This window comes from Cupressus sempervirens, chromosome 10 (genome assembly GCF_028749045.1).
Source record: "Cupressus sempervirens isolate cs-2001-9-10 chromosome 10, ASM2874904v1, whole genome shotgun sequence".
Lineage (NCBI taxonomy): Eukaryota > Viridiplantae > Streptophyta > Pinopsida > Cupressales > Cupressaceae > Cupressus > Cupressus sempervirens.
Window position 1 is genome coordinate 162,170,345 of NC_143127.1, and position 20,119 is coordinate 162,190,463.

At 33.1% G+C, this 20,119-nt stretch overlaps 1 protein-coding gene across 1 annotated transcript in view; it reads right to left on the reverse strand.

Moving 5' to 3' along the window:
- Nucleotides 1-20,119, reverse strand: part of LOC149533103 (chromatin-remodeling ATPase INO80-like) — a 76,703-nt gene that overhangs the window by 47,936 nt on the left and 8,648 nt on the right. Inside the window, exons 2-3 of the mRNA XM_089805803.1 lie at nt 6,244-9,915; nt 4,745-5,714 (exon numbers count right to left, since the gene is read on the reverse strand). Coding sequence (XP_089661929.1) covers nt 4,745-5,714; nt 6,244-9,915 — 4,642 coding nt within the window. The remainder of the gene's footprint in view (nt 1-4,744; nt 5,715-6,243; nt 9,916-20,119) is intronic.

Genomic DNA, 20,119 nt, shown 5'->3' on the forward strand with positions numbered 1-20,119 from the left:
AGGTTCGCCACCAAATAGTCAATTCTTATGTTTTTTTTAAAATATTTTATTATTATCATTTAATTCAAAATAGAGAGAAAATTTTCTTTATCTTTATTTTTCTAACCTTGTACTTGCAAGTTATCCTAACAAATTTCATTTCATTTTTAATTTTTAGCCAATAGGCTATTTGTGGGAACTTTGTTCCCTAAAATTGAAATTTTGATGGAAAAGTTGTTAGTTAGATAGAAAAGTTGTCAGTTGGCCAGAAAAATTGTTAGTTTGACTAGAAAGTCATAAATGCTTCCCATTAATTATTTACCGGCCAATTTTTTTATCTCACTCCACTTTTAACTCTTGTTTTGATATTTATTAGTTATTATCTCTACTTTTAACTATTGTTTTTTTCTTTTTCTATTTATTTAAAAAATTGGCTCATGTTGTGATATCAATTTATTGAACTTTTGACCAAAAAATTTGTCTGCTTGATTGAAAAATTGTAAATCCTTCTCGTTTTGAAAATTTGTTAGTTTTTATCTCACTCCACTTTTAACTCTTGTTTTGATATTTATTAGTTGCTATCTCCACTTTTAACTATTGTTTTCTTTTTCTTTTTCTATTTATTTAAAAAAAAAGATCATGTTGTGATATCTATTTATTGAACTTTTGATTTTTAAAAATTGATTTATATTTTAGTTTTTAAATTATTTTAATTTATTATTTATATTAGTTTAGTTCTTTATATATTATTATTTTAGTTTCTATAACTTATTTATTCAATAAAATATTTGTTAGAGATGTTGCTATTTTTCATATTTCTCTTAGTAATTTTTTATAATAGATTTTTTGATGGAATTTTTTAAATGATTTTTTTTTTCATATTTGATATATTGAATTTAAATAAATAATATTTATTAATCTATTTTAAATTTTTTAGTAAATATTATGATATTTAAATTGAAAATTATTAATAATCTAATTTATTCACATAAGATTATATTTTAAATCTTCACTTTTAACTATTTTTTTTTTTCCTATTTATTTAAAAAATTATTACTTGTGATCTCCACATTATCTCATGTTGTAATTATATTTATTTAACTTTTAATTTTTAAAATTGATTTAAGTTTTAAGTTTTAAATTATTTAAATTTATTTTTTATATTAGTTTATATTTTTTAAATATTCTTTTTTAGTTTCTCTAATTTATTTAGTCAAATATAATATTTGTTAGACAGTCATTATTTTTTCATTTTTTCATTTTTCTTATTAATTTTTCATAATAGATTTTTTTATGGGGTTTATTTAAATGATTTTTTTCATATTTGATAAATTGAATTTAAATAAATAATATTTATCAATCTATTTAAAATATTTTAGTAAATATTATTTAATTTAAATTAAAAATTATTAATAATCTAATTCACATAAGTTTATATTTTAAAAAATAATTATATTATCGAACACTATCAACTTATCGTTGCCAACACAAAAGTGCGCAACTACTAGTTTACAAATGTAAAAAAAAAAATTCATTTCATTGCAAAAATGTATATCTATTTATTGAAATCTTCTTTTTCAATATTCATATTTCTAATTATTTTTGTTGCAGCTTTTAACTTCTTTTTTTCCCTATAAATATTCATTTAAACCTCTAAAATATAATGAATTTTAAATTTAAATCATTTAGTAATTCTTTTTGATTATTTGTAGTAGATAGAGATTTATCTTTCTTCACTATAAAACTATTTCATTTTAAATCTTCATTTTTTTAAAACTTATGAATTTGGCCATATCGGCCTCTCTGATTATCTATTCCTGCACAGAGTTAGAGCACCGAGGATCCCAATTCAATCAGCTCACTGGTAGATTTATCCTCCTTGCACCCGCATTATATTTTCTCATCCTTATCGCATCATAACCTTTTTTCTAACTGTCAACCGAATTATATTTGTGTACCATTATTTTTCAAGACTATAGAAGAGTGAGTATTTTTCAATTACCAGCTTTCAGGGCTAACACATCCCGACCCAACTTTGAACTTCAGTCGGTATTCCACTCCCCCTTGGCACTTGCATTATTATCTTTTAATCGCCTCCTTTAAAATTTTCAAAAATATTTTTTTAATGGACTTCCTTGGTCATTATCATCGGTTGTTAATTTCATCACATTTGTGTACCATTTTTAATAAACAACTTTATCTCTCTGCGTAAGGTGTTTTAATTATTATACTTCTGCAGTCTATAGACACCTATTAGCCTAATTATCATTTGAAATATTCTAACCTTTATTCAATCCGATTTAGAATTTTGAAAAATACTGTTAATGTTTTTTTTTTTCACATACATTTAATATTTAAACTCTATTCTAACTGAAGTGAGTGAAGAATTCATTGCGAATGCAACTAGGATTGCTTTTGAAGGAAAAAATTGGAGGAAACCGGTGAGGGTGTCTGATGAAGAAAGATTGAGGAAATTCTTTAGACACCTCGAGGCTCCTGAACGTCTCCATGATGGGTTTGCTCATCAGAAACTTTTTGAGCCTTGAGGTTGGTTTGTTATGCGATTATGAGGTACAATACTCTTGAAGACAATTTTAAGGAAATATAATGTTATCATTTTCCTATTCTCAACCATTTTTGGAATAGTGAGATTATTTATTTTCCTTACATGTTATTACACTCCATGGAAGATTCTGTTTGGAATGCATGTAAGAAGGTAGAGGAGGGTAACAGCTATACAATTTACCACCAAGCCCTAATGTTTGGGTGCTTTAAACTTTATGGAGGACTTGACCCTTCCCCTCTTAACATCACTACTCTCCCCAAACTTCTTTCCCCATCGAAAAAACCGAGGATTATAAGGATCTCTTTGCCACTTTTAAGAAGATTAAAGTGGAAAAGCTTGAGGTCGTTGATGTGGAAAGTACTAGAGCCACTTGGGAGACAAGAAACCTTCTACAGCTCTAGGCCAAGAAAAGTTAATTAGTTCAAAATCCATAGAGAACACAAAGAATTGGTCCATCCTATACCTAAACATAAATCTAGTGGGAGGAATTATGCTGAGTAGGAGGAAGATGAAACATGTAGTGAAGATATAGGTCAGGATAGTCCAATGCCATCCCAGGTATTCGAGACGTTTAAGATTGAGACCAATACTAGTGAGTCGAAGATGGGGGGTGAGACTAGCGATTAGGGGACTGCTATATCCCCTATTAGGAAACTGATCATAAAAATCAATGCCAGGGAACTAAGAAAGATACAAAGACTCAAGTTGGGAATCCTATGGGAGGTGATAACCAGAAGGGAGGCATTCCTAGGCCTCAGGAAATTGCTAATAAAAAATCCTCCTATTAAGGACGATTTATCCAAGTTGGAGGTAATGGTTTATCCAAGCTGGAGGAAACCATTACTAGTCTTATGAAGAAGAACGAGGGCCTGAAGGGCAAGTTTGACAGGGTGACAAACTTTTGTGTTTGTGTCATGCACTGAGTGGCCACCACTCTTCATCTTTTTTAGGTTGGAAAGAAGGAGATAAATGATGCCAAAGATATGGAGAGTACTTGCTCGCTCTACAGCTTCCTAGCAAATGAGAGTCAGGAAAATTAGAATGAAAGTTAGCTTCTGGTCCCCTTTTCTTTTTCTTTTTCTTTTTCTTTTTGGTGCTTTATGTTTACATCTTACTGTTTGGTCCATGAGACATTTTTTTGTTAAAAATGACTAGACTTTTTTTTATGCCAAGAACTTAAATTGGGCTAGTTATAACTGTAAGCATGATAACTAATTAAGTGATAGCTGTAATAGTTTTAGATATAAAAATATGTTAGTTTGGAGGTTTTTGATATTAAAGGAGTTTCTTAATTTGATGTTAATGGCTTTGGGTTGATTCTCAACCTTGTTTCTCAGCTCAAGTCAGCCCCCATTTTGGTAACTTTCTAATATACAAAACAATGTCATAATTTCATTTTAAATAAAATAAAATAAATTGTCTATGTTTAAGCCATATCGTGTTTATAATCAGAGGTAAAACCCTATAACACAATGGCAAATTGTGAGCCTGGAAATTTTGGGTTTGAGTCTAGATATGTAAAATAAATTATAACCTAGATTTTCATAATACAAAAAATAGTTTTACTATCTATTTGACTTTGTAGAAAACATATTGATGGAAAATTTTTAGTAAACACCTTACCTTTTGTTAAATAACTTACACAAAAGTGTAAATTGTGAGTATGGTCTTGGATTCAAATCTAATCCAGTTTAATTTAATTAGTTTTGACTTCGACCTCTTACTAATGAAAGGAAAATTATAAGATTTTTAAAAAGCTTTTAAATTTTTTGAAAAACAGCTTATCAGCATGTAAAAGATTAAAAAAATCTCATTTATTTATTATTTATTATTTAAACTATTTATTATAAACATAAGCAATATAACAATTATCAATCCTCTTCAAAATTACCTGATTAATTGACTTACTTTTAAGTTTTACATAGAGATACTTTAAGTTTTAGATAGAGATACTTATTTTAACAGAAACAAAAGAATATAATGATATCATACACAATTCTGCAAATTGATCGGACAAAACATTCGCTCAATCTTCACTAATTTTCGTACATTTATTTCTCATATTTGGAGAGGCTAATTTGAAGTTCCATTGATTTTCAAATAATTTTTTGTACATTTCTTTCTCAAATTTGGAAGCTTTGAAGGTCCATTGATTTACACACTATCTCTAACTTTTCTTTTCTTATGTTGTCTTTTTACATTCCCAACCTCGCCACCTTTGTCTCCTTCCATTTCTTCAATGCGAGCATTACCATCTTCATCAAACTTCCATGTTCTCTTTTTCATCTTATCCTTGCTCATCTCTTTGATCTTCTGATTATAATCATTATTATCATCATCCACAAAAAGTGGAAGAACATCACCTGCAGCCATTTCATCACCCTTTGCTCCACGACCAGTCATAACAAGCTGCTGAACAGCATTCTTTTTCTCGGCTCTCTGCAAAATTTTCTCTTCAATGGTGCCCTTGCAAATCAGTCTATAAACAGTCACCTCCTTTGTCTGTCCAAGTCTGTGCGCCCTGTCCATGGCCTGCTTGTCTTGTGTGGGATTCCAGTCACTCTCATAAAAAATGACAGTATCTGCTGCTGTTAAATTGATACCCGTACCACCAGCTCTTGTGCTCAACAAGAACACAAATATATCAGACTTTCTTTGGAATCCCTTCACCATTTCACCTCGATCTGCCACTAATGAAGACCCATCTAGTCTAAGATATTTGTACTTTCTGTAATTCATATAATCCTCGAGTATGTCGAGCATCTTTGTCATCTGTACAAAAAGTAGCACACGATGGTCATCAGCGCGTAGCTTCTTCAGCAAAGCATCTAAAGTCTGCATCTGTCCGGAATCTGTAACCATCTTTGAAAAATCAAAACTTTGGAGTGGAGGAGAAGTTCCAAATGTTCTGTGGGTCAGCTCAAGCAGTGGGTGTTGGGCAGCCAATTCAGAATTTATTTCTTGTATCAGATAATGAGGTTTATTTGGCTTTGCAGGACCACTGAATTCAGATGTGCGAGCAAAACCCACAAATAGCCTTTTCATCCATGGATGATGGAGCTCCTCCATTCTCTGATATGCAAATCTTCTGTCAGAGCATACAATATCCATAGGAGGAGCAGTAACTGCAGGAACAAATGAGTAAAATGGTCTATACTTCCTTGCTTTCCTGAAAGGGAAAAGAAAACAAACAAACATCTGATCAAATATCTATAATCAGTGAATCGGAGTGAGTTAAGATAAAAAATGGGTACTGTTTAAATATCATACGCTAAAGGTTTGATTTGTAAGTTCAAAATGTTAAATAGTCAATTGACATATTTTTTCAAACTTAATTTCTTCAATGCTAATGATTGCTCTAAGGCTTCTCCAATTCTCGAATGTGTATTCATCAAAACAAAAGGGTTCTCCAATGTGTATTCATCAAAAGAGAAAACAGTACGAAAAGCTACTCTTCTTAAGAGGATTGAGCAATTTAGGTGGTTTATTTGAAAAGTAGAACCCATCTGTTATATTGATTAAGATGAACCACTCAAATAAATTGAAGCTCAAATGAAATGTGCTGTTAAAACCAAAATATCACTCAACAAATACGAAGTTAACAGTGGAAACAAATTCAAATAACGTTCACCGGTTTACCAAAATTTCACTCAACATATAAGAAGTTAACAGTGGAAACAAATTGAAATAATGTTTACCTGAGAAACCGGTAGGAAAGTGGAACAATCAAAGCCTTTGAGAGGCCATGAATACTTGTTCTTAAGAATGAATAATCAGCAGAACGAGGTGGCATCATCAACATTTTTGCTACAGCTCTTACCTTTACTTCTTCTATCTCATCTGGATTCTGATCAATAGTTAGAGAAAACAACCACTTTTCTACTTGTGAGCTTGTGGCTAGAAATGCAACCTCAGTTGGAGATAGGTCAACCATACGAGAAAACCCAAATGTGCCACTTGTAACAACAGATTCCATGTCATTCTCTTGCATTGGGAACACTGATCTATGCACATTGTCTATAGAAAATACATTCATCAGGTTGTTTAACCATTTCTGCTGGAAACACTGAGGTGATCCTGAGCTGGATATTGGTAGGTTTTCTGAACACTCTTTGTAAACCAGCTTGGGGATAGTGTAGGATATAGGATTGTGACTTCCAGCATAGTATACATCATCTAGTTTACCAGAATGGGGTGGCCACAGAGAGTTTTGAGTTTTCCCAAAATACATTGTTGAGCGTGCTTCAGTTCTTTCAAATAGCTCAGGATGGTTGCATACTTTCCTTAGCTGCATGACAATGTTCAAGAGATTACGAATTTCCACACACTCGCTATCAATCAATTCAGTTAATGAGACCTTATCCCTTATAGCGTGATAAAATGCCTTCTGTCTAGAACTCAGTTTGCAGTTGATTGTTACTTCTCTTTTACCAGGCATCATTTCTCCAAGAACATCTTTCTTAAGTCTTCTCAACATGAAAGGCTTGAGGACATCATGAAGTTTCTTAAGGTTGTGTTCATTGAGTAGACTTGCACTCTCAGCATGGCTCTCAATGTCTTTTGAAAACCATTCCTTGAACTGCTCCCGACTGTTGAACAGTGTAGGCATGATAAAATGCAACAGTGCCCATAGTTCTACCATGTTATTTTGAATAGGAGTTCCTGTCAGCAATACTCTATTTCTACACTCAAAACTCATTAGGGTTTTCCATCTCTGACTGTTAGAACTTTTGATTGCTTGAGCTTCATCTAAAATCATATACTGCCACTTAACTCGCTTCAAGTACTTTTCATCCCTGACAAGGATCTCATAATTTGTGATGAGTACATGGACCTTTGAATCTTTTCTATAAAGATTTCTTGGATTTAGTCTTCCTGTTAAAACTGTCCTCTGTGAAGCCCAGTAAGGAAGTATATTCAAGTCAGGGCAGAACTTTTCCATTTCATCAACCCAATTAGGTGCAACAGAAGCAGGTGCAACAACTAGAAAGGGTCCCCATTTGTTCTTCTCCTCAGCCAAATGTGCCAAAAATGATATTGCCTGGACTGTTTTACCCAAACCCATGTCATCAGCCAATATACCATTCACTGACATTTCATAACAGTTAACAAGCCACTGAAGACCCTTCAATTGGTAATCTGTCAGTGTGGCATGGAGCATATTGGGCGCTTTCACTGTTGAGGAAAAAGGCATTGAAGATGGGTTACTACAAGAGCCCTCAGTCTCAACAAACCTCCCACATTCATCATCAAACTTGTTTGTGATTTCCTTTTGCCGAGTGGCAGCATCCAAGGCAGCTTTCATGGCCTCTTGTTTTATACCATCATCATCTCCCTCTTCTGCCTCTGTTAAGTTTGCCTCTGAAGTAGAGGCTGCCCCATCTCCCTGATGTGGCTGCATAAAGTGAGCATACATTTTAGATTGGGCTAGTAAAAAATTTAGTCGCCGTTGCTGTCTTTTCTCTTCTCTTTCAACTTCCTGACGTTTTAGGGTTTCTGCTGCTTCTTTCTCCTCCTTTTTCCTTTTTTCAGCCTCTTCTTTGTCTATTTTTTTATAGAAAACCAGCATCTCTCGAGCCAACTTCCTGGTTCTTGTCGCTGCAAGCTTCATCAGTTTCAAAGACCTTGTAAATCTGTACTTCACCTCTTTTTGGCAACATGTTGCAAGTTTCTTAGCAGTTGACTTAGCTTTCTGATGAAATAACATGTAACGTTTGTGATGCTCTGAGATGTCCTTTTTCACAATCTTTTCCCATGAGCTTTCCACAGTAATCTCATCTGGATCCTCTATAAGCGAGCCATCCTGTGATCTATTCTGCAGCATCGTAGTTAATTGATGTTCAGTTCTACGAAAAGACTCAATTGCTTGGTTGCCCCTAGGCTTCTCAAAGACTGGTGGGTTTATTGTCACTGGTAAATGCTGCATTAATGGGACCTCAACATTATCAGACAGAAAGGCTTGCATGCCACTAATAAATTGTTGTGTTATGGGCATTGCTGGTCTCTCTAAGACCCATGGGTTTTGTGTCACTCTTACGTGCTGCATTGTTGGGACCTCAAAATGATAAGACTCATGAAAAGCTTGCATACCACTACTATATTGTTGTGTTGCAGGCATTGTGGACCTCTCTAAGGCTGATGGGTTCCTAGTCACTGGTACATGTTGTGTTGCAAACCTCTCTAAGACTGATGAGTTCTCTGTCAGTCGTACATATTGTGTTGAAGGCATTGCAAATCTCTCTAAGACTGATGGGTTCCTAGTCAGTGGTACATGCTGTGTTGCAAACCTCTCTAAGACTGATGAGTTTTGAGTCAGTCTTAGATATTGTGTTGAAGGCATTGCAAATCTCTCTAAGACTGATGGGTTTTCTGTCACTGGTACAATTTGCATTTGCGGGGCCTCAACATGATCAGACACAAAAGCTTGCATTGCTGTTGTCTCCATATCATCAGAATCACCAACTTGTAGATTGAAGGGAATTGAATTAGAATCTCGTAATGACTGACTTAATCTGTCCTGAAGAGATGGATATTTCAGTGAATATCCGACATTTTGATTCCTAGCCCTCCTTTCAGCAGCCAACCTGAAATTTGAACTTGTGAGATCAACAGAGGCATCTATCTTAACATCTGAAAGGGTGGGCAAATTCAATGATTGAGCCAAGGCATCATAAGTGGGTGGTATTTTTAAAACAATTCCACTGCCTATCTCTAATAATTCACATGAAACTCTATCCTGAGAGACAGGAGGTGTTTCGATTCTTCTTCTAGCATTACCAGCAGAAGAAGCAGCCATTTTCTGCCTTCTACTCAAATGTTCTATAAGCATAAGACGGTATTTATTTTCATCTATTCTGTACTCTTCATCTGTTATGCTTTTTTGGGAATCACTGTAATCATCTATTATGGTCCTCTCATAATCACTGTCATCATCTATTATAGTCCTTTCAGAATCACTGTCATCATCCATTATAGTCTTCTCAGATTCTGTATCATCTCTACCACTATCTGTTATATACCTCTCAGAATCAGTATCATCTTTTACTGTGTCTGTTGGAATAGATGAGCTGCAAGTACCATCTGCTCTAAATTGCCCCTCTCTAACTCCAATGATTGATGGTTTCCTATTACTGGGCTCTTCGGCACTACTACCTCTTCTTTCATTGTTCTCATTTGGCCTGCTCTCATTGACTTCAAAACCTTTAAAACTTGACAGCTCAAGACTTTGCAGAGCATCCAAATTTAAAACACTTTCCATTGAATATTGAAATAAAAGTTTGGGTGCCATGATGAAAACTGTTGCAGGAAAAACTGCTATCACCGTTTCTGCCCTGCGCAGATTAACTTCCTCCTTCCCTTTCCTGCTAAAACTATACACAGCAATCGCCACCGGAAAACAATTTTAAGTGCTTTCTTCAAATATAGTCTAGTTGACCATTTTTCTTAAAAACAATTTTGTCTTTGGTAAGGAGTTTCAAAAGTGTGCCCTATAATACATACTGAGAGAAAGGAATGTAGGGAAAGAGGTCAGTTCTCGAAGGATAAGGCGGTCTGGTTGTTTAGGGTAAATAGGATTAACCTAGTCACATCAACAGGTTCATTGTTATTGGCGACTTTTGAAAGAACTGTTTAACTTCTAATTGTTCTATTATTGGAAACCTAATTTCAACTCTTATTCTTTTCAACACTCATAATCTTGTTTTTTCCATTAGCTTTCTGAAAAATAATTTTAATCCTTATTAACAAATGATTTCAGATAATATTTTACCCATCTTTTATCTAATATGATAGATGTAAATTTTTAATACAGTAAACCTAAACCTAAACATTTCACTCATATCAATGAAAAAGAGTTTTAACTTGTGGCATCGATATGTTATCTTATGATTGAAGTATTTCTTTTCATATGAAGATACCTATATATAGTTGTTTTCAAAATAAGTTTGCAAGTATTAACAGCTCCTCAGAAAATTAGAAAAGAGTTATTTTTCTAATATCAAAACCCTATTCTTTCTTTAAATTTTTGTAATTGAAAAACCTAGTCATGTTATCGAAGAATTTTTTCTAAAGAGAAATGAGAATGAATTAAGAAAAAAGAGATTAACTATACCTTCAGAACTTTTCTATTTAGGATTAATTGGAGCGATGAACCTTCAACTTTTTATCTCCAAAAGAGTACTTCAATAATTGTGTTTTAACTCACAAGAAAACTTACATATTTACAATTTCATATTCATATAAAGACATTATTACAATTATCTATTGCCACTTGTTACTTTCTTTTTCTTATTTCTACTTCCATTAACATAATTTATGTGTGCGAGGTTTGTTAATCTTATAAAATATTCATGTACATTTATATATAATTAAAATTAAACTAAAATAACATGTTTAATAATAGCATAGATAACGTCAAAAATAATAGCATAAATAACTTAAAGTAAAATATTATTTGATGTATTAATATTTGATATTCATTATAGTTTTAAATTATCCTTTTATGAAAATAGTATATACTTGATTTATAATCAAAATACATATGATAAAATATAATTCATATAAACCACTTCATGTGATATTTACATATATTTTATTAGATGTCCTTAATCCCCTATGTGCATATATTCATGTTATCACTATTTCCTATGTGATAGTAACTTTATTAGACATATGTACATCATCACCTTTGATATATGTCTTCTCTTTGTATGATCATATTGGTGTAATTAATGGGTCTATGTGGTTTATGTGTGTGTGTGTGTGTGTGCACGCGCGCACGTGCGCATATAAGATATATACATATATATGTATTTATACATATATGTATATATGTATATGTAAATACATACATACATACATACATATATACATACGCAAACACATATATATAATATACATATATATGTGTGTGTATATATATACATATATATTTACATATATGTATATATGAATGTATGTATATATATGTATACACACACACATGTATATGTATGTATGTATATAGATATATATATGTATATATATGTATGCATGCAATCAATGTGTATATGTATGTATGTAGAGACACCAAAGAAATATAATATATAATTTAAAAATAATTATTTTAATAATTATTTTCTAGTGAGTATTGTGAAAGCATCATCATTTACACTTAGACAAGAATTTTCACCATATCAAAATGTAGACTTATGATAATGAGATCAGTTCACAAAGTATATTACACAATCATATAACATATGCATTTTCTATATTAGATATCATTTAAATAGTAGTACAAAAACTTATTTCCAGTGTTGAGATATATTCTAGGTTGGCTCACCTAGTGAGACCACTACTAAGAGTTCATACAATAAGACTTGATACAATGTTTATTAGATGCTCAAAAAATATAACAATTTTATGTGAAATTAAACTTCACTTTTGCTCATTTTGATCCAAGAAACCCATCCTTTGGACCCTTTCTTTCATTTTAATATTTAGTTCAGCTATACCTAGTATCTATATGGTTACTCTTCTTCCAAATTTTGTTTAGGTTGTTGACCTGCCTATGGGGGAATCACTACAAGAGGAATAATTTTTGTAGGGGTCTCTCTATTTGTTTTTCTTTGGTTCTTGTCTCATTAAGATCTGCAATATGAAGGGCATTCTCAATTTTTGTTCTCTTAGTTGTGATCCTTGTCCAAGTGAACCCATGTGCAATCATTGGTATAGCATTAGGAGAAACACTTGATACAAAACCTTGTGTAACATTTATCATGTCACTTGGATCATTGCCTTAAATATCTTCTACAATCATTACAATTAGACTTGCATTGATTGACCTATGTTTCTTTTGTCCAACCGTCTTCCTTTGTTCTTCCAACTCTATTGTGAATCTTTGTATTGATCCATATTTTTTTGATAATTGGGCCCCTGTGCATTGATGAAAGACCACCTAGTAACCATAATACACCAATGTGAAAACTAAGTCTTATAGGGGACCCAATAAGATTTATGGTACTGTTCACAAAATTTTTATCATTAGGAAACATCCAAATTGTATGTCACAATATTAAAGTGGAGAGAAGGACAAAGAAACTATTAAAATATTTGTTATGAACCTTCGTATTACTAGTAATAATCTCATAAATGGATATATCAGTCTTGCTAGAAAAAATAAGCATCTCCCAAACCTCTTTTATAAATAGTATTCAAAGAGCACATGCTTAACAAACTCTAATAGTGTCACAACCTATTTCATCATATGCCAAATATCTTAGAATTTCATTGATACAGGGGTTCATTTCCTTGACACATAGAATTATTTAAATATATATTAATGAAGATATGAAATGATTGGAAACTTACATAGTATTATGTTAACAAATTTAGTTATGTATTGGAAAAAAAATTGTATAATTATTGGGAGTTGGGAATTGGGGCAGTTATAGATTAAGGTTTTACTTTATTAAAATACAGATACGATTTCATAGATTTACATGGACAATTTTTTTCAATGAATGTTTTTTTTAAGGCTCTTTATTTGAAAAAGAACAAGGGAATGGATTTCATCCCTTTTAATATGATGGCATTGGATTACTAATGATATATGTTGTATTGACATTTTGGTGTTGTTCCTATAATGCAACAAACATAATGACACATCATAAGAAAGGGGTTCATTGATACAAAATTTCATTGATACAGGGGTTCATTTCCTTGACACATAGAATTATTTAAATATATATTAATGAAGATATGAAATGCTTGGAAACTTACACAGTCTTATGTTAACAAATTTAGTTATGTATTGGAAAAAAAATTGTATAATTATTGGGAGTTGGGGATTGGGGCAATTACAGATTAAGGTTTTACTTTATTAAAATACAGATACGATTTCATAGATTTACATGGACAATTTTTTTCAATGAATGTTTTTTTTAAGGCTCTTTATTTGAAAAAGAACAAGGGAATGGATTTCATCCCTTTTAATATGATGGCATTGGATTACTAATCATATATGTTGTATTGACATTTTGGTGTTGTTCCTATAATGCAACAGATAGAATGACACATCATAAGAAAGGGGTTCATTGATACAAAATTTCATTGATACAGGGGTTCATTTCCTTGACACGTAGAATTATTTAAATATATATTAATGAAGATATGAAATGCTTGGAAACTTACATAGTCTTATATTAACAAATTTAGTTATGTATTGGAAAAAAAACTTGTATAATTATTGGGAGTTGGGGATTGGGGCAATTACAGATTAAGGTTTTACTTTATTAAAATACAGATACGATTTCATAGATTTACATGGACAATTTTTTTCAATGAATGTTTTTTTTAAGGCTCTTTATTTGAAAAAGAACAAGGGAATGGATTTCATCCCTTTTAATATGATGGCATTGGATTACTAATGATATATGTTGTATTGACATTTTGGTGTTGTTCCTATAATGCAACAGATAGAATGACACATCATAAGAAAGGGGGAATATTGTCAGAGAGGTAGTCTAACCTTGCAAAACTCTAGATGAGACCTAATGGAACCCACACACTCACATGTAGAAAATGTACTTAAGATGGTTACTTATACTTATGCTCAGGTAAAATGTATGTTCTCTAAATCTCTAAAAAAGTATTTACTTCTGTAAGAATTTGGTATAGCTCTAATACCATGTAAGAATTTACCTAAGGAAAAAATTAACCCAGGAAATAAGAACTCAAGCACAAGCACAACTATAGACCAAAAATGGATATGGTAAATTAATCAGAGTATGTCCTAATACATTGCTCTGTTCAGTATGTAATGTGCAAACACACTAGGAGTGCTTGTATATAAAGGCCTCTCAAGAAGCACCTAGAATGTCTCTAGAAACAACTAGGAGATAAGATAAGTATTGACAACTAAGAACACACCTTATCCAACACTCTAGATGAGTGGATAAGATTAGAAGGTTGTAGACACCATGTGCTTAATTAGTGTGCTAACTCTTATGTTGTAGACAACATGTGCATAAAAGAGGTGCAAACTCCTATGTTGTCAACATGAAAACTCACAAGAGTATGCATACTCCTAGTTGGCTAATAAATAAATAATAAAAATATGCATTAACCTAAGTAAAATTAAGTGTAAATAGTAAATACTTATTTACACCAACACCCCCCCTTAAGTGCAACTTAGGGGAATTCCTTTAAGCTTACGACAACTAGGATGAAATTCATAATGGGTCCTAGCTACTAGGCCATGTTAGGTACCCATGTACATAATGAAAATATAGAGTTCTCATAAAGTGGGGAAAGAGGGATATGTACATTTTCAACCCCGCCCAAAGGTAGTCCCCCCCCCCCAAAGGTAGTGTGTTGATCAATAAGAAATGCTCCAATGTAGAAGCTGATCCATGACCACTGGATGATGTTCCTCCCCTTTGGAAGAAACAAATGCAAGGGTACCTATGAGATGTGTTCCATGTATGAAGAAGGAATCTTGATGATGAATGGTGTCTCTGAAACTTGTTCAAGTGTCCCTGTGTCGATGCTAATGATGGCTTCCTCCAAAACTACTGAGAAGAAGTGCAAATCAAACAAGGAGTGATGTAGAACCTATTTCAAAAAATTAATAGTCTTCTCAAATGTCAAAAAGACCTCCTACAGATGTTTTACATAAGTATCCACAATCATATTAGCCTTTAAAGATGGATCATGTAGAGAATGGACAATAATTGGTGAAGGGTCATCCTCAACAAAGAGAAGCGAGAGGTAATAAAAGAAGTCTTCCATATCTATTATGTATAACTCTAAGAATAGAGCTAAAATGTCTAGCAAAAAATCATCACCTAGAATTGGAAGACAATGTGTACCTGGTAGTGTTGAAGTACATGAATCTATCACTGTGGCAATAGAATTCACCTCAAAAATAAGATGAATATCATGTAGAGTGTCTCCCACATCTTCAATTTGAGACTCCATGAGACTTCAATGCATGAAGGTAGAGAAAGAAGACATAAAGGGTCCTACTGCACTAAATCCAAAGCATCTGTGGTCGGAATAGGAATAGTAGGAGCAACAGGAGCAGGAGGTATGATCTCATCTAGAGTTGAAGAAACCATAGCTGGAGTGACTAGATGGAGAATGTCCTCTAGAGATGGAGGAACACATGGATCTCCATATGCTTCCCAAATAGACATCCAAATATCATAAGGAAAATGTGCCATTCTAAGAGGAGCAAAAGATTCCTTAGTCATACTGTTATATAGAAAGCGACGAAGGTTTACAAGTTGTGTCCAATTAAAATGTGGTCGCATTGAAAAGAGATATGGAAACAATTCTGGATGGTCTCTTAGATGATCAACTATCAAAGTACTCCATTTGTGATAGTTCCTTTTTGTCAACTATGGTCTAATACCAGACTGACAAATCTGACAAGACTCCATGAGATCAATCAATGAACCTCCAAGAAATCAAGATAAATCAAAGAACCCCCTAATGAATGATTTAGGCACTTGGTAACCACTTGCCAATTTAGGACCTATTTGTGAAAGTAGTATTTCTATCTATAGATCCTATAATATGATTATAGATCTGGAAAGTAGACAAAAAAAATGCACTTTCAAAAAAAAATGGAACCTGATTTGGAGTCCAGATAAGCCTGTACTAAGAATTTTAAGTGGAAAAAATCAAGATTTTGGAGTTGCAAAAAAATTCAGGAACAGAGATCTCAAACCACCTACACCAATGTGTAGATCATGAAATTCTACCCCAAAATAAAACAAATTGCTCACAAAAAGGAGTCCATATGAGGAAGATATTGTTGTTTGAAAATCACTGCTGCTATTATTTTTTCTGAATCGCCCCCATGGCTCCAAAAATCAAATGGCTCTAGATTTTGCCTTAGATGTTTGATTTGGATGAAACAAAATCTGATTTGGGAGTTTTTGGACACTCTAAATGTGATGCAAATATCTAATTTGCACCAGCAAGCTTCAATCTTCACCTGCAAAAAATCTCTCCTATGGCCCTATGGCCAAAACAATTTCCAAAAAATAATGTAGATCTAAAAAAAATAGTAGAGATGTAGATAAAAAAATGTAGATCTGAAAATTAAATGTACAGATCTAAAATGATCATACCAATTCTGCAAATCAGTCCTTCGGGTGTCGGTTTGCAATTTTTTTTGGCCTCACAATCAACTTTGGCCTAGGATAGGCAACTTTATAGCCAATTTTTACCGAATCAGTGTTTTGGATGTAATGGCGAGGTTAGATCTAGCTCTACACACTCCCAGTTTCTATAGTACTATGGGTTCGGGCTAAGGTGTTGAAGCAATAGTGGTCTCAAATGGCTATGTGATGAGAAAATCTCCAAGAGCTCTAATACTATGTAAGAATTTGGTATAGCTCTAATACCATGTAAGAATTTACCTAAGGGAAAAATTCACCTAGGAACTAAGAACTCAAACACAAGCACAATTGTAGACCAAAAATGGATATGATCAATTAATTAGAGTATGTCCTAATACATTGCTCAATTTAGTATGTGATGTGTAAACACACTAGGAGTGCCTATATATAAAGGCCTCTTAGGAAGCACCTAAAATGTCTCTAGAAACAACTAGGAGATAAGATAAGCATTGACAACTAGGCACACACCTTATCCAACATTCTAGATGAGTGGAAAAGGTTAGAAGGTTGTAGACAACATGTGCTTAATTAGTGTGCTAACTCTTGTGCTGTAGACAACATGTGCATAAAAGAGGTGCAAACTCCTATGTTGTCAACATGAAAACTCAAAAGAGTACACATACTCCTAGGTGGCTAATAAATAAATAATAAAAATATGCATTAACCTAAGTAAACTTAAGTAAGTGTAAATAGTAAATACTTATTTACACCAACAACTTCAAATGTGTTATTACTATCTTGAAAGTCAAGATTGTGATAGAATTGAATGCAATTGCATGCATTAAAAAAAGTAATGAAAACTAGATTATAAACCATGATGATACAAAATTCTTAGAATTTTATGGTTATGATTGTGATTTCTAACATATCTGCATCTAGACGATGCATTTTCTAAGTGGAGAGGGATATCACAACGTATTTCACCAGATGCCAAATAACTCAGAATTTCTTTGATACATGGATTCATTTCCTTGACACAAAAAATCATTTAAATATATATTAATGAAAATACAAAATAACTAGACACTTATGTCATCTTATATTAAGAAATTTAGTTATTTATTAGAAAAATATTGCATCGTTATTTGGAGTTGGCAATTGAGGTAGTTATAGATTAAGGGTTACCTTTATTAAAATACAGATATGGTTTTGTAGATGGACATGGACAAGGTTTTTTAGTGAGTGTTTTTTTAATGCTCTCAATTTGTAGAAGAAAAAGGAAATGGATTTCATACTTTTCAGGGCTTGATACTTCATGAGATTTTGAGCTGCCTTAGGCTCTGAAGGTCTATTGTCTGTGAAATTTGGAGGGGATGTAGGTGGCTAGAGGTGGCTGAACATGAGAGGACTAGAAGAGAAATTTTGGCAAAAAGGGTTTGGAAACTATTAGACCTTTCCAAGTTCCTTCTTTTTGCATTTGTATTAATCTAGCTTGTGCTAAATAGTTGAGATTTAATGGTATTTGAGAATAATTATATATATACATTGGGTTCATGTATGTCAGAACACTTTGAGATACATTAGCTACATGTAATTTTGTATTGGAATGGTCTTGCATGCACGTCTTTTCCTTCTCTCTATTTAAAAAATTGATTCTTACCAAACATAATCTGTGAGAATCCCTAAAGTCAAAAGGATATGAGACTTTAAAATTTACTACCATGCTATAATAAACATGATGAATGCATTAAATCATGGGGGAACTCCCTAGGCTTAAATTAGATTATTTTCTATTTAAAATGAAGCATTCAAGCTTTCTCACAAAAACTACCACAAGATAGATATCAATGTTAGGATAAAACCATGAACATAAATAAAAACTACATGCAAATATAACCAATAACATAAAATAATAGATCCCACATAAATGAACACAAGGCACCAAGATTTAACGTGGTTCACCCAATCCCTGGGCTACGTCCACCGAACTACAAGTTCGATATTATAACAATCTAGTGATTACAACCTGATTACAATCCGTAATCCCTTATAGCTCTATACTGCCACAAGAAGCAATTTTGCATCACAACATAATGAAAAATACCTAACCCTAAACCCTTTTATACAAGTATTTTATGTCATTTTAGGGTTACAACATGTCGGCTATATGTCAGCTACAATGTTGGCCACAACCCAAAAAAAAAAATTTGGGGCAATTCCCCAAACCCCAAAGAATTTATGAAGTATGTATAGTACTTTCCTAATCAGTCACCATAATCTAACAATCTCCCACTTGGGGACTGATTAGGATCCACACTAAACAACAATCTCCCACTTGGAGACTGATCCTGTAGCAATACCACTACCACATGGGGCTCCCACTGGATCAAATCACCCTGGACTCTATTGTTCTTTTATTCATGTTCAGTCTAAAAGACCAACTGAAGCTGAAGAGGAGTTCAACTTCTCCCTTGTTACAACCTTTGTCAACATATCTATTGGATTGTCATTTGTATGTATCTTCTCCAGCTTTAACTGTCCATCCTCCAAAACTGACCAAATGAAATGGTACCACAACTGTATGTGTTTAGTCTTAGAATGCAGAGCTGAATTCAATCCAAGATGAATGGCACTCTGACTATCTATGAACAAATAATTATCTTTCTGAGGATGTCCCAATTCTTCCAAGAAGAACTAAATCCATATCATCTCCTTGGTTGCCTCCGTAGCAGCAACATGCTCTGCCTCTATAGTGGATAGAGCATTAATCTTTTGTAACCTAGAAACCCAGCTCATGGCTGCCCCACCAACAGTAAAGACATAATCTGTAGTACTCCGCCTGGTATCAATATCCCCTACCAAATTGAGTCAATGTAGCCCTGTAAATTAGTAGTAGAGCCCCCAAAGTGTAAACACTTATTGAATGTGCCTCTCAAATATCTAAGAATCAATTTGACTACATTCCAATGCTCAATTCCTAGATGACTCATATACCTACTAACGACTCCCACTACATGTGCAATATCTGACCTAGTGCATACCACATCATACATTAAGCTTCCTACAGCTGAATCATAGGGTACCTTGGACATCTTATCCTCCTCTTCTTGTGTCTTAGGACACATCTCCTTAGTCAATTTCAAATGACCAAGTAAAGGTGTGCCGACAGCTTTAGCATTCTCCATAGAGAAACGTTGCAACACCTTCTCAACATAATCAATCTGAGATAGCATCAATTTTCTATTCTTCCTATCTCTGCAAATTTTCATACCAATGATTTGTTTTGCTGCCCCCAAATCCTTCATAGCAAATGCATGTGCTAATTGGTGTTTTAGCCCCTTAATATGATCCATGTTAGACCCAGCTACAAGTATATCATCAACATATAAGCATAAAATAATGTAGCTATCATCATCCAACCTCTTAAAATAAACACAATAATCTGAATGACATGTATTATATCCAT